This window comes from Aplidium turbinatum, chromosome 12, assembly GCF_918807975.1.
Source record: "Aplidium turbinatum chromosome 12, kaAplTurb1.1, whole genome shotgun sequence".
In the NCBI taxonomy this organism is placed as follows: Eukaryota; Metazoa; Chordata; class Ascidiacea; order Aplousobranchia; family Polyclinidae; genus Aplidium; species Aplidium turbinatum.
Window position 1 is genome coordinate 9,303,415 of NC_137483.1, and position 16,466 is coordinate 9,319,880.

Sequence of the window (16,466 nt, forward strand, 5' to 3'; positions counted from 1 at the left end):
TCTATTACTTTTACGTTTAATTTGCACTTCGGTTGGCGTAAAAAAAGGAATAGGCCTATTAGACAAGCAGTAAAATAAAGTAAAAGTTGTAAACAAATTTGAACATGTCATACTGACGTCATATGCAACGTCATAATATGTCATCATTCTATCATTTTTCAAACAGTATGTCTTGAAAAGATTTTTTCCCGTCATAACGTTCCACCAACGTTTTGATTTCACATTCAAGTCATTTTTATGGTTAATTTTCAGGCAAGAACAAAGAGAGTATTAGTTATTACTGCAATATTTTTTATCATTCTTCCTTGGTAATGTGGAGATAAAGTTTTTGTGACTTTCAATGAACTTTCAATGACTTTCAATGAAGAGGCTAAAAAACCAAGATCACATGAAGATTTTTTTCAACCATTTCTAAGAAAAAGTAAACTTGATGCTCTTTCGTATTTTTTTTTTCAAATCTCCAAGCAATAGGTTCTCAAAATTTCAATGTATAAGAATAGTGTGTATAGGGCAATTTTTTCCAAGCTTTTGCACCAGAATAATATTCCCGACAAGTAGATCTATTTCAAGCGGGACACATCACTTTTATCTTGCACCGCCATTTTGTTTTGGCTTTTCGCAAATCATTGCCGCCACTTCAAGTGTCGCAACTTTCGGTCTTTTCCGCAACGAGAAAGCCTACTACATAACAAAGAGCGACAGCTTTTTTCTGCCAATACGGGAAACGACAGGCCGTACGGTCTAAGTAAGAGGTTCTAACTGATTGTTAGATTTTTTCTTTTTATGCTATATACGTAGGCATGTAAAATTAAATAAACGTAATTTTGTGTCAAATTTGCTTAGCCTAAACATAGTAAACTTCTTTAATTGATGATGCAAGATTTGAATGCAAGTTATTTTCAGCCCAATATATTTTCATTGTATGCTCAGAAAGTAAGCTTTGTTAGGCCGCAATCTCTTAAAAGTAGTGCAGTTGTAATAAAGTACTTATTGAAAAAGAGAAATTGATCTTGTCCTTTTCTGTAGGCCTAATGAATTTAAATCTGAAGTAGAAACGAAGAGAAGTTTTCTGAAGTCCTATTGGTTCATAAAGTTAGGAATAAATGGTAAGGATATTTTTAATTCAACTTTTTATTGTCTGATTCAAATAACTAATCAGATAATAGTGTTCTGCAGTTGTTTTATAAGAGTTTTACTTGACGTTTTATGGCAATTCGTCAAATTTTTGCAAAATAGGCCTATCGCATTTGGCTTGGAAAGTGCACTTTTGAGATTTTCCAACCAAAACGTAAAACTGATTTAAGAGTTTTAACTGTCATATGGCAGGATATCTCCAATCCTTTAAGCTATCAACGTGCAAGATAACTTGTTGAAATTACAGAGCTTAAAGAACGTAATGGGCTATTGCGATATATTGCTGGGTAATAGACTGGGCCTACAAAAATAACTAGACTGGATTGCACTTTTTTAAAAAGGCTGTTTTTTATAGCTGTTATGAATGTTTTTTTTAAAGGCTGTTATGAAAAGCTTAATTTTTAATTCGAATATGGACATTCTTGTCTGATACAAATAAATATATATAAATGAGCATTATTTTAAGATAAAAAATATTAAAAGCTATTTTAATGAATTCGAATTTGCTGAGTTTTCATTCTCTGTCATTGCTTATGTAATGACAATATTACCCAAGGCGTAGTGAGGCGAAAGATTTTATTGTTTGCGTCTATAACAGAAAAAGTAAAAATGCACGCCAAAATTTGGAAATAGATGTTAATTGCAGCATTCTAGAGCAAAACGCACGTCAATTATAACCGCGATCCTAAAAATAGCAGATATTAATGCTTTGTTTGCGTTCTTGCGTCAATTACGTATTGGCTTGATGACTGGTTGACGCATGACGCACTCAAAATAGATACGACAGTACGCAGACATTTTGGCAAAGTGCCCAAACGTGCTTGAAAACTCATTTTTTCGTATGGGTTTAGTTATTAAATAGGTGAACAAGGCACCCCAAATCACATAACATACTATATGGTTCAAATGCAATATCAAGGAAAGTATTAACGCACAGTTAAGACTGCAAAGAAGGAGCACTTTTTTGCAACAAATAAAATAGTTCATTTTGTTTAACTAATTGAAGATTTGTGATATTGTTTTCTACAAAACTTTAATGGAGTAAAACTGAGTTTTTGTTATTGATATTTCATTTTTTTAAATATCATTTTTGCCGCCTTGCAAGTTTCGTTTTTAGGATTTTTTAGAATTCAGATCATATGCACTCGTCTGGACGTATATCGGTTTAATCTCTACTTGTTTTATGGTTTTAAAAAGTAATAATCCTAAATCTTGATTCATTTCACTTTGTCAAGTGTTTAGTTCATAATGCCCCCGATCCACCACCTGGCATTGTGATCAGTAAGCTACTTTGTTTTTTAGCAATTAATTTCCAGTATTTGATCTAAAAAATGAAGAATGGTCGTTTTTAAGGCTCCAGTAGTCATCTTCATTCTTATCTTCTAATTGCCATTCATGTCAGGTGGCACATAGGGTCACGGAAATACACGTTCAGTTCATGGCCCACTCTTTTATAAAACTTTTATGGCATTACATGAAAATGGCAAAAGACAGTGTGATAGAAAACTAAACATTTCGTTTATAATTATATTGTTATTTATGTCGGTTGTGAGATTTTCCCGGAAGAAATTGTTTAGGCTTGCAAAATTCTTTGTAATGTTTAGGCTTACAAAATTGTTTGTAATGATTCCACTATTTTATTCTGTTGCAAAGCATTCGAAACTTCATTCTTGAGCAAGTCGTTTGGGATTTCTGAAATTTTTGTTTTGTAAAAGTATTGTACAATTGTTCATTTGTGATAAGTTGTGATTAGCGCGGTTAAAGTAGTCTAATATCTGAGCAAAAAATATAATTGAAAATAAATGCCATTTTTCAAAGTTTCCAAGATCATTTTATTATGGTTTTGTCTGTGTTAAATTTTAGGTGGCAAAAAATTTTGCAAAATTTTACCAAAATTCGTTGCAATAAACGTATTGACTTTGAAATTATTTTCAAACCTTATTAACTTATTTGACAAAACTTTTCTTACTTTCACATTAAACTTGTGGCAGATGATATTGTTAACAACAAACTCAGTGACAAAATGTGTATTTTTTCAAACTACTGTGATTAAAAAAATATCTTCTATTATACTTCAAACAGAAAGTAACATTTGCTGTGTTTTCCTACGAGATATTGTCTGAAATTCAAAAAGGTTACTTTGATATTTAACAGACATCAAATATTTTTTTTAAATCATTACTTTTATATCAGTTGAAGATTTATTCAGCCATTTTTCGTATATTTATCCGCAACAACATCAGTTTTAAAATTAGATGTAGCCTTATATTTTTTACTAATTTTCGTAAACCGGAGCTAAGATGCAAAGATTTTTGATGATAATTATATTTTTTATTAGACCAAACAATAAATACTATACCACAAAAAGTATTCAAGTATAAGTTATATCCATTTGAATAAAAAGCTCATGTTGATCCCAAACAAGAGTGAATCAGCCTGTTAAGGTTTATAGTGAATAGTGACTGTTTAGTTGATGTATTTTTTAAGTACATTTAATGTTCTATGCCAGCTAACCACAAAAGAAATATTGCATTAGCCAGCGCCGTTGAAAAGATCACTTTTGAGATTTGAGGAAAATATACCGGTAACCTACTTTATCCAAAGAATACGTGGTGACTTTTCAAGTTCTCAGCCCCTTATAAAGGTTACGACCTAAGGGCCCTTAAATCATCCCGTCCGGGTCTGAAAGTCCCCCTGGAAACCCCAGTTTTTTTCCCAATTGGCAATTACTTACTTGAAACCCCAGTTACTGGCAACAATAGTTTTTTCTTGGAAGCTTTGCTATGTTGAGGGGATATGTTTATTGTAAGAGAGAGAATTAATAAACATTTAACCTATAAGCTTTCAATCACTATACTGTTACACTGTACTTTTAGATATGTCCATGAGTTAAGTTATTTTTGACCATCCCTAGCTTCACGCCACAATCTTGCAACAATTAACAGTTTTTTCACCTCAGTAAAGGTGAAAAGAAAGCGCAGTTTGTGTTGTGGTGTCTTGGCAAGGTGACAACTACATTGGACACTTTCAGCTAAAGATTGGTAATTGGGGAAAACCATCGGAAACATATTTGACCACTTGTGAAGTTCGAGTGAAAGCAGCGAAGAACGATAGTACCCAGACAGCATAACCTGTCATTTTTGAAACATTTTTGAAAAAAAAAAGAAAAATTTTGCTGTTTTTTTTTTATCTATTTTAAACAATGCAAAAAAGTAACTAATTACTTACCTCTTTATACTGTACCATTAGCGACAGCTGGGAAAAGTGTAAGGCTTCAGCATTACTGTAAACAAGCCCAGCCAGGGGTGCGGTAGTGTAGAAGACCGGTTGGTAGCAGCATATGGAGTATGAAACCTGATATTTCCTCTTCGTGTGCCTGTAAGGTTATGACTCATTCTGACACTTTTTGTTTGGATGATACGTTACAACAGGTCTGGAGGTTTTTGCTCGTAAACAATAAAAATACTTCCAGCACCTAATATTAGCCCCAACTTGTATAAAATGTAAAAATGTTCGTAAGACTGAAACGCCTAAATCTTCGATGCCATGGCTAATCAAGATGGAGTCGTTTGATAGATGTTTAAAATATTTGCACCAGCAGGTTTATTGATTTTTTATTCATTTTGAACAGAATTTGTATTTTTAGATTGTGAAATAGCAAAAATAATTAAACAATGTTTTAATATTTTCACTTATAACAGTTTGACAACAATGTTTGGACCTTCTTTTTTCAAGTAATGGTATTTCTCTGGGTAGAAATGTTCACTGCCCTTATATCCACCAGTAGAAAACGCTGTCGCTTCTTCATGTAAAAGGATTAGCGGAAAACAAGTGAATCAAATGATTTCCACATTCGAAGTTCTTTTCCTTTATTGATCAAATCTTTCTCATTTCCCGGAGGTTATATTTCAGATAAAATGGCGGTTGATGAGCTGCGTTTTGTTGTAGCCTAATTATCGTCTGTTTCTTTGTTCACTACAATAGAGGAACTCCAATTGAATATTGAACATAACTGCTTGTCGTAGGGGGGATTTCTCAAGCAAAAAAGGAGTTGAGATAATTTTGGGCCCCAAAAGATTTCAATTAAAAGTTTTATTTTCAAATTTTTTGAAGTGGAGCTTATATAAGGTACAGAAAAAAATAAAAAGTGTTTTTGAACTTTTGAATAAAAAATATTGAAAAGTTCCTTTATTATTATTTTTTAATTGAAAGCAAAAAACCTAATAAAGTTGGACAGTACAATGCAAAACACTAATTTGTCACGATAATTGCACAATTCCTTGGAGTTGACACCAACATTTGAAGAAGTAGTTTTACTGTACTTTAAAACTGATAGTTTCAGATATAACCAGCCTAGATATTGAATAACCTACACGTCTTTACAAAGTTGCTCAACAAAATAGTCACAGTATGTTCACTGTAATTTTTGATGTTCTATAATTTCATAGCTGTGTGTGTGTGTGCAAAGAGTTTTACTTTGATTATATTTCCATTTTGCATTTGCCAATTATTCAGCATAGCAAAGTTTTTATACAGAAATAGAAAATGAATTTGTTGTTTGAATATTACTTATGTATCCGTATTACGCATGTAACTGTATCTTCTAAATATTTCTTTAAAAAAATACGCTAGCCTACTTTTAAATGTATCGGATGAATAAAGTTTGGTTTACAACGCAGCTTGAATCTTTCAGTTTGCTTGACGAGTGCGTGTTTTGCGTTAATCACAATTCGTGCTGCTTTCCACGCAGTGTAGCAGGCAGCTATCTAGCTAGCAAAAACTCATTGATTCAACGTCTGCAGAGGTTGAATCAATAGAAAAACGGCAGGTTTCTGCTAGCTGGGTACATTCAGAACAATGGTAGACCTGCTGAAAATAACTTGTGTTCATACTGTACATTGGTATATCGTCGTAAAATGCAAAATCGATGTTCATTTACCAAACAGACACAAATAGAAACCTGAGTGCGTCAAGTATGACTTCCTTCAATTCAAAATACCACCCAGCCTATAGGATAAAAAGCGGTTTTGGTAATAGCCTAGGTGACGGCCCTTTTTATAACGCATTTCAACAACAAAAGTAAAAATAGATGAAACCGTTTTGTGGGAAAATTTTATAAAACCAACGTGATCGATTTCACACAATTTATTGATGTCAAAGTTTTGTTTACGATGCAAAGTGTGTGTATTTTTTTCATTGTTATCTGTATTTTTGTAGACTCTCTTCTCGGCACAGTACTTCACCAAATGCACTCTACTGTAACTGTTGTTAAAACAGCCAGTAGGTCGACTGCTTTTCGCATAACTTTGCAAATTAATGTCAAAAATTGTTCGATGAAGGTGATCAACTGATCATTGGAGAAATAACTTAGTTGTTCAAAAATCAATTGAGTAGGCTGTTTATAAATCTACCCTCAAATTGTAAAAACCACTACATGAGAGGCTGGAAATAACTATTTGCTACTTTTTTTCTATAAGAAAGTGGCAATTTCATGCTGAACATTTTGTTCAATACAATCGATCCATCTTTGTTTTGACATTTTGCTCATTTTCTTTCGGTTCATCACGATATGTAGGCCTACACAACAAATCAAAAAAACACTTACAATAGCAAAATTGCACAAAACAGATTGAAAAATTTGACATGCAAGCACAGCATTTCATCACTTCAAATTTCCCGACACATTTTAGCCTGCACGTGAGCCCGGGAAAATTTCCTACTTTGAGACAAAATTTCCCGGTCATTAAGCTGTTGAAAAATGTACATTTTCGAGAGAAGAACAACTCGGCAATTTTTTTGATGTTTCGTCTTTTGTGCTTTTCCTATTTTTCGAAACATTTAGCAAAATAATTATATCTGCGCTGATTAGTTTTTTATTTGTGTGATTTGTTTTATTTCTTTCTTCTGCCAGTGGATATCCGCACTGTTGGTTGTTCCGCTAGTAAGCTGATCCAAGTCCACAGTTTTATAAACATTAGTTACCTTGTCTGAAACAAGCAGTAGCATTGACAGGAGGTCCAGGGGTTATTTTTAGACTCGAGATGATTTTAGGAGCCGTTAAACTTTTCAAAGGGTCCGGGAACTTGAAGAAACTATCGCGTATTCTTTAGACATTTGGTGGTATGTTTTTTGTAGAAGTGTCTTGATTCGTGGGCCCGAGGGACTCATTGGTACCGGCCCAAATTTTCTTCTCAACGCCCTTTAAAACAGGGTTGTAAGAAAATAAGGGCGTTATTTGCATATGGTTGTTTATCCAAGTAATAAAGAGCACAGTTAAACAGAAGCACAATCAGGAAATAATTGAATAACCGGTTGCCCGAATGATGCATTCGTATTCCGGGACATTGAAGATAGTGTATGTGAGTAAACATTGTAACCTGGTTTTTGATACAAGCACAAAGTACAGGGCATTATTCATAAAATACTCGTAAACTAAAATTTCTATCAGAGCGACGTTTTGTGTTCACATATTAATGCCTTCAAATACTTGTTAATTAGAATGAAGTTGCGTTAAGCAACAACAGGTAGGCTATACGTTGCTTGGTGAATGAAAGTCCGAAATAAAATGTAACAGAAAATTTTGCTGTTGAGTATGCGAAGTCTTGATACGATTCTTGATACAGTCTTGATACAGTCTTGATACGATAAATGCGTGATGGGAACAACGATTGAAAAGATTTTTAAGTCATTAAAGCTGACATCGATAAACTTTTCGCCTTATTCGATAGACAGCACAGCTCCCCACTTTGTGGCCAGCCTGTCCGTATTGCGGCGCAGGAAATGACTTCACTTCCTCAACAGGTTTGTAACGACTTTTCTCCAAAAATCAACGGACTGGTTTCTTCTTTACGCTTGTATGCCGCTGCTCTTTCTCTCTCTTTTTATTTCTTGTCGGCTTTGTTACTGTACGGATGAAATATGGAAGCTGAAGCTCGTGTAGGTTGTATGACGTCATTCTGGAATGAGTAGCAGTGTTTTGGCTAAAAGCGAATGACAACCAGCATAAAGCAATTCCATCAATGACATATTTTTTACCTTTTTGATTTGCTATTTTTCCTTTCTTGACGTTAATTCATCATCCTTCTCGCTTTTAATTCAAAAAGTTTGCAAACAAGAGAACAAGTTTCAGACTACTTTATCACTGTTTTTCGGTCAGTTATAACTGAACATTATAACTGAATGTATTGTTTTATCACCATCTTCATATACAGCGCCCAGGAGCATAGTTTGCATTGAGGATGTGGCACTATATAAATGCTGTTATTGTCATTATTACCAATCCCAAAATCTGTTTAACGGTTGTGATAACTCAATCAGTAAACCGAAGCGACAAAATGAAGAAGTTGAGCGACCATGCTTCAATCCGTGGCTTCTGCACGACTAATTTACTTGCTCCTCCCTGATAGCCCGAGTGGTTAAGCGCCCGGTTAAGATCAACCGGCACTGGTTCAGGTCTCGGGGTGTGGGCTTGAGCAACGCATTCCAGGACTGCTCACCATTCAGCGGCACTTAGTGAATAGAGTAATTCCCGGGCAACAACACTTCAACAACAATCGGAAACTTTACTCTGTCAATCTAGGTAGCCGGCTCTGCATCTGTGTTTAGGCATAACCTATGAGAGGTTTTGTCAGTCCAACATAAAGATTCAGAAAAAATTATAATCTGTCAATCTAGCGGCATCCAGCAAATGGGAGAGTTTACTGGTAGCAACACTTAGGTTATGTTACAAATAAGAATGTTTTATCTAATCATTTTCAGTTTTATTTTAAACTGCTTTACAATGACGTTTGTTTGTACCTAAAGAAGCAAAATATAATAAAATAATTTACAACTAAAAGTTGTAAAGTATTGAAATCTTCTTAATACCTGAAAAGGTCTAACTTTAAGAATGTGAAAATGCAATTTATTTCATTTTATTGAGTAGAAATAAATTAAATTTTGACAGCATTAGTTGATTTCCCGCTTTATTTTACCGATGGATTTGACAAAAGAACAAACTTTACTATTGTTTTCTTAGAAGAATTTATAAAAAGGCAAGATATTGTAAAGTTTAAACTGAAAACTGGAGTTTAGCGTTTACAAAGAAAAATACAGTATATCTAAACAAGGTAAATTTCATTGTAAAACTGGTAACTGCACACTTCACGTGTGGAAGGCATTAATTTCAATCTTACAAAATCTGTAGATGCGAAAAATCTTTCATGTACGACTACGTAAGATTGTTTGCTATCAAACGCTCCTTAGTGAAAGAGCCTATTTTTTTGTAAACGATTTGTTCTATAAATCCTCTTTTTATATTCAGGTAAAAGAGAAACTTGCTTTTCAAGAAACGACCGATCCTTGGCTCCATCATAGACTCAACAAACATGTTGAGGTAGCCTAATCTTCTTCATAAGTTTGTTGGTTGCGATCCATAGTCTTTCCATACAATGAACTGCTTCATGTCTTATTTTGTTTTGACGGGCTACTGAGTTTTGAATGGTTCTAATCTATTGTTTTGTTGTTTTGAAACAACAAATTAAAAACTGTTTTTTGAGTTATTTATCTTATGCAAAGCTTAGTTTTATATCGAATGTCAACTTGGCAGACGCGAGGCTATATAGGCTCTCTGGTAAAAGAACATAGATCATTAGATCAGGGCTACTCAACTGGCGGACCGTGGTCCGAATCCGGACCCTCTGGGTGTTGAAGGTGGACCTTGGGCTTCTGGAAGAATAACCTCATTGCCACATTTTAGGGCTTCTTTAAACAGATTTCCATTAGGGAAAAGCAATTTTTTGTGATAATCCAAGAAGCTGGGGGCTTCGCCCCCAGACCCCCCAACGCTTTGCTGTCTTTTCTGATGTGCGATCCACACAGCTACACTACAAAGAAACACAATGCATTTTTTCCTTTTTTATTTCTTTGTGTCAGACAAAAATCCAAGTCGTATTATATACTACCTGAAAAGTGTTTCGGTGCTCGTAGGCTACTGGTTGTTTAATTTTCGTGGTTGCATATGAAATTTTCACCGGAACTCAAAAATATTCAACTTGTCAAAATGGACCTTTGCTAACATTAGTTGAGTAGCCCTGACATAGATAGACAAAATATTGGTATTTATGTGTATGCAAGCAGTAAAAGCAACATATAGGCTAAATGACCAAAGTGAAAATATCTCTTCTTCGCGTTAAAATTGAAATGCTCTGCTCCAGGTTATGTTTAAAAAAAAATTGAAAGGTTGTAATTAGAAATAACTATACTTTTTATATTTTTAGCATAAACTCTGTCCCTGAAGACTTCTCCGTGAAAGGTCGTCGCGCCGCCTCTGATATGACGTTGTCTGTGAATGTCGGAGTAAAAGAAGAGGCGTCTGATGCAGAAGTTACCTCCAACAACTCTTTCAACTTGACTCCAAGTAATCAAGCAACAGACTTAACCTTTAACATTTGCAGTGAGAAACGAAGCCCAATTGACTCTTTGTATCGTAACAATCCTGATCCGTATATTGGGTCAAACATTCATAATGACGTCCAATCAGTAAACGAGGATTCTCATCGGAGCGAACAAGATTCGTATGACTCTTTGTTGCATCAATCGACGCCATTTGTGCCTTCATCAAGCGAGTTGACAGAATCATCGTTTTCGCCATATCTGATTAAAAACGAAAATCAAGCTCTTCTTGAAAGCGATACAACCGCTACTGGTGAAGCGTCTTATCTTCCATTTAATAGTTTAGAGGATAAATTCAAAGCGGAAAATCACTCATTTAAAGATGAAAATTTTTCCATTAGAGATAGCAGCCTGCCTCAAAAATCTAAATTGTTTTTAAACGCCAAAAACGATCCAAGTTCAGAAATTAAAGAATGCCAGATGATGATGTCCCAAAGCAATCGTCCACCAGGCTCAGATGTACCATTTCTAGCTTCACCGTCATCTCAAGGGTCATCCAGAGGAAATGAAACGTCAAGGGTCTGTTTTACTCCGCAAGGAATGCATAATCATTCACCACCACAATCAGAACGTTTCTCTCATGAAGCTCAAGCGTATGGAAATTTAGGTTGCCCATACCAAACAACTCCACCTTTTGTACACCAAACATCAGGCTCTCCTCGATCCGCTCAGATGCCCTATAGTTCATTGCAAACTCCTCCTTTTAATTCTGATTTTCCTCACGAGTGTGCAGAATCGGAAAACTCATACTATGGCGGCAGTAATTACCGACAGCACCAATTTTCTTCTTTCGACCATGGCAGCCATCACAAGATCCAAAAAGAGCAAGTGCAAAAAAGTGCAGAAGTCAGTCCAAAACGCGTCATTGTACCAGCAGGTATAGACGCTAATTGTTTGTTTGTTGATCATACTGCTTGTTAATATTTCGTGGATCTCATGACGTATTTTTTCTGGATACGCCACCGTACATGTAGGCTAAGTTAGTAGTGGAGCAGGCCTACGCAAAAGGGGGGGGGGGGGGGATACTGAAACATGGATTTAGGATTTGCTTAGTCTACTCTATAGCAACATTGTTGTTTGCTTTGACAGTGCTATCTAAAACATATTAAATACCGTAGGCTACTCTATTTTGTTCAATTACTGATTTTTATTTAAAAACAGAAGGAAAAGCCCAATGTTCTCTCTGCGTACGTCACTGCCTGCAAGCGTAGGCTATAACAGAGAACAAAATTGTCATGAAACATGTTGTGCACTGTCGTTTGTTACAGATCCAATGGTTTGGACAAAAGAACATGTGCGTGAGTGGATTGAGTGGACAATCAACGAGTACGGCTTAACCTCCGTCAATGTTGATGCGTTTCTTGACATGGATGGTAGAGTATTATGTGGAATAAATAAAGATGTTTTTTATCGTGCTACCAACCCAAGAAATGCAGAAGTCTTCATTAACCATCTGAACTATTTGAGAAGTGAGTAGTAGGCTAGTAGAAATCCTAGTAAATGGGGTTTCATTATTTTTTTTAGTTTTATCAAGAAACAATACTGCTCGTGGAGATGGATGCTTTTCCAACGGGAGAAGTTTTCTTTTTCATTTTATAATGTAGCCTACTGTATTTGCCGTTCGTAAAATAGAGTATATAAAAGTCTATGAAATTGACTGCTGTAAAAACATGATTGTCTGTAGTGCAGCTGATGCAATATTTCACAAGTGATGCTTGCATTGTTAGAAAAATATTTACCTACATGTATATAGGCTAAGCCTTTATAGCTGAAGCTCCTTTATCGCTTACGCTTAATCCTGGTATTTTTGAATATTTGTGAAAAATTGTAAACGTTTGACAACTGGAGCTGGTAGAGCTCCAGCCTAATCACTGGAGCTAGTAGAGCAAAGCGCCGGCATGCGAGAAAAAGATGCGCTGTTTAATTTCAGCAGAAGCCCAGAGTTAAAACGCTTTCGCTTGATCTTGTCGTTCTTTTCCAAATTTAAGGCCAAATGTTTATTGGCTTATCTATCGGGGTAAACCGAAACTGTACATTTTTTTTGCAGAAGGAGCTGGACAGAGTCTTCCAAATCTAAGTTCAGATGATGTTGATAACATTATACAAAATGGTGGAGAATATGGGAGACACGTAGGAACTGCTTCAGCTGGAAGAGGAGCTTATTCCGATCCACTCTATGCCAACGAACATTTACCAAGTTAGAACTATCATTTTCTAAAATCTGTAATTTTGTTTTCATGTAAGCTCAACAAAGTTGTAACATGTTTTATAACGTTTTTGTTTTAATACTAATCTATGTTCGCTTTCTACTTTTCATAGACATTGCTTGGACAAGAAGTGATTCACTATGTCTATTTTTTTTTTTATCCTGGTTACTGTAAAACCACTGTCAGAGGTGCATTTCAAATCTAATCATTTTTTTAAAGAGGTTGTTTTTATTTTCAGTTGCTAGAAATTCTTCTCTGAGCAATGTTCAACCAAACATCGATCCTTACCAATTGTTCGGTCCTACAAGCGCTCGCCTATGCAACCCTGGAAGTGGACAAATTCAACTTTGGCAATTTTTACTTGAGCTTTTAAGCAATCCATCGAATTCAACTTGCATCACGTGGGAAGGAACTAACGGAGAATTTAAAATGGTGGACCCAGATGATGTGGCCCGTCGCTGGGGGGAGCGAAAGAGCAAACCAAACATGAATTATGACAAACTGAGCCGAGCGTTAAGGTGAGTTTATGCCTTGTCAACAGAGGTTCTATTTGTTTCTCAGCTGTAAAGTGTAGCACAAATTGATAGCGATTTTTTGCTGCTCATGCCAGCAGTCGCCACAGCTGAAAACTCCTTCGCCATGGCATCTAGTTTGTTATTTCTGCTCTAGCCAGTTTCATACAATTCATATTGTGTCGTATGACTAATTAAAAATATAGGCCTATGTAACACGTATCTTCCAGTTTACCACAATTGATCCCAAAGAAAGCTGTGCGAAATATTTAGACATTTGTTTTGTCTTACTACTTTAGTCTACCTTTTTGTTCTAAATGGAGATATATTATTTAAAAACTATGCAAAGTTATGTTAAATGCGAGTTTAATCGCTTTCAACACATCTTCTTGACAATATGGAACCTAATAAACTATCTGTTTTATTCGCAAAAGTTAACAGCAGTTTTTTTTTCTAAATTTTTGAGATGAAATGCATGCAAAATAATGTTATGAAAACCGTATGTTATGAATTATGTTATTTTTATAGCAGAAAATTTGTTGGTTTAGTGTACAAAGAGATTTTTATGTCATAGGTATTACTACGATAAAAACATCATGACCAAAGTACATGGAAAGCGGTACGCTTACAAATTTGACTTCCAAGGACTCGCGGCTTCCTTGCAATCACAGCCGGATCCCTCAACGTTGTGCTTCAATCAAGACCGTAAAACGCACTCCATGTATAGGCCGGAATATTCTACTTCTTACACTCGAAGCCATCCTTATCCTCCTATCAGTCACCTGAGGCCCGAGTACGCTCACAAACAAGCCTACACTCCTTCATCACCCATGATACCTCATTCTTACCTTCCGCATCCAGGAGCCTTTGGAGGACATCCTTGGCATCCGGACATCCCTAGTTATCCTCCAGTGCCTGCCTTACATCCATCGCATCACCCAAATCCACCTTTGCCATCGACTTCATTTTACAATTAAAAATTAATGAAAAACAAATCAAACATGTACAAGTTGTTTTAAAATCATTATAATCGGTGGCGGAAGAGTTTTTTGATGTTTGTTTTTATCGTGATAACTTGTTTCTTATTTCTTTATTTTCTTTACTTGTTGTAAGAACATGAATGTGCTGGTCAGGGCCGTTCAGAGGATAATTTTGGCCTGGTACCAATGAGACTCTTGGCCGATCAAAACACTTTTAAAAAAAACGCACACTATCTAAATAATACGTGGTAGTTTCTTCAAATTCCTGGGTCTCTTGAAAAAATTATGGCCCTATAAATTCATTTCGGGCTTCAAAAGTGCCTCTGGACCTTCCTGGTGCTGGCACAGCATTTTTCTAACCTGTTTTCGCTGTGGCCCAAAATTTATATAATTTTATTGCTATGACTTTCGCGGTCCACTTGCAGTTGTAATCTTGTCTTGCTTTTAATTTCCGTGCAAAACCTTTGCAATGAAAGGGTTAGAGGCTAAAATCCAATCATTCAGCGGCCAATGGATAGAGAATCATTGTGCTAGCATCGTGTAGAGTTTTACACGATGCTTATGCATGGAAAATTGTCCTTGGAATGCGTCCTTCAAAAGCATATAGCGAGGGATCAACCACTTTGCTATTGTAGATAAGGAGAGTTCATGATGCCTCTATTTTATAGAAATTGACCACTGACAATGTTACTGTGTTGTAATATTGTAATAACCTATACAGTGGCGTACGCAAGATTTTCTCAAGGGGGGGGCCATTGAGAGTAGCGTGGCCAAGAATTTTGAAAGGGGGGGTTTCGACGACCGGCGGGCGAAGCCCGACGGCATTTTTGCTTAAGACGACACCCAGCGGTGGGGGTCTGGGGGGCCTCCCCCAGAAAATTTTGAAAAATTACTTTGAATTTGGTGCATTCTGAGAGCATTTTCAACAAAAATGTGGGTATGAATATTCCTGTAAAATGGTGCTGTCAGGTGGCATAGCAAAAGGATAAGATCATGTTTTCTTCGGCATTTTTCGGAAATAAAGCTAAGTCTCTATGTTTTCTTGTTGTTAATTCCTGGCTGAGATGTTTGGTATTGGCAAAACTCGCTCTTTTAATGCAGTTTTGTTTAAAATTAGGCAAGTTTTTTTTAGACTGAAACCATCATTTCCAAGCATAAAAAGACTGAAAGCATCATTCTCAATATCGTGACGTCACACGCGTGCCAAAGTGGGGTTGTAACCCCCAAGGCCCAACCCCCCCCCCCTTGGCTATGCCACTGGCCATTGATATCCCTAGTTTAGACTTTATCCATTTCTCTCTCACTAATCACTATAATAGGCTTACAGAACACTATGCTACATTGGCATACCTGAGGTGGGGTAGGTGGATTGGGCTATGTATTTCGTATTGGCTTAGTCTATAAAACAACATTGTTACAGTAATTGCTTTGACAGAGCAATGCAAAACATATTAAATGCCTTAATCTACGTCGTTAACTACTAAAACATTTTTAAGGGGGGGGGGGGGGGCATGGCCCAATGCCCCCCCCCTGCGTACGCCACTGAACCTATACTTTATCGAAAAGCTTTTTTTTGGTTCGTCAAAACAATAGTTTGTTTCACACTTTTTCTATCTAGTACTGTAGGTTTTCTAGTTGAAATAAAGTAAGCCACAGCTTTAGGTCTGCGCTACTCTAAGCCAAGCAGAGAGTAGACATTGTTGAACTGGATTTTTTTTAAATGATTCGCGCCAAACGATTTTGCGTCTTTTTAATGTAAGTCGAATATGCCTGATTTTATTGGTTAACTTATTTACTAGTTTGAGCTTAGGAATTTACCACATATCCAAATCATCGCCTACTTGTCTGTATATTGTATAGCCTATTTAGCAGCCCTCCAAAACGTAGCCTACCCTGCAATAATTCAAAGGGTAGATTAATCATGAGCTGCACAGAAGGCAAAGCTATCCTTGTTACTTTTGTAGGCCTAATGAAACTTTATTTTCTGCCAAATGTGTGATATCTGTGGGATTATAATTAAAAAATATTATGGTGGAAGCTCAGTTTCACATAAATTTGTTTGTGACACTTTTATTTTCACCTACTTGCCGGTGCTTTATTTTGCTGAAAAATTATTACCGCAAGCTAGCAGCCTATTCCTGCTTCAGTTCTATGCTCACGACACAACATAGGCTACCTAAACCTTTATAGTAAAAATTGGA

At 36.0% G+C, this 16,466-nt stretch overlaps 1 protein-coding gene across 1 annotated transcript; it reads left to right on the forward strand.

Moving 5' to 3' along the window:
• Window positions 1-943: 943 nt before the first annotated feature.
• Window positions 944-15,926, forward strand: LOC145780566 (uncharacterized). The gene is made up of 7 exons (XM_082592192.1): window positions 944-1,106; window positions 9,437-9,508; window positions 10,392-11,443; window positions 11,835-12,035; window positions 12,614-12,763; window positions 13,012-13,291; window positions 13,860-15,926. The coding sequence occupies exons 2-7, from the start codon at window positions 9,501-9,503 to the stop codon at window positions 14,260-14,262; spliced, it is 2,094 nt and encodes a 697-aa protein (XP_082448318.1). The 5' UTR covers window positions 944-1,106; window positions 9,437-9,500; the 3' UTR covers window positions 14,263-15,926.
• The last annotated feature ends 540 nt before the right edge of the window (window positions 15,927-16,466 follow it).

Excerpts from the sequence above, each read along its gene's own strand:
- LOC145780566 (XM_082592192.1), top strand. Across the intron at positions 12,764-13,011 it reads TGCCAACGAACATTTACCAA|TTGCTAGAAATTCTTCTCTG; the intron begins GTTAGAACTATC and ends TTTTATTTTCAG. Across the intron at positions 13,292-13,859 it reads AAACTGAGCCGAGCGTTAAG|GTATTACTACGATAAAAACA; the intron begins GTGAGTTTATGC and ends TTTATGTCATAG.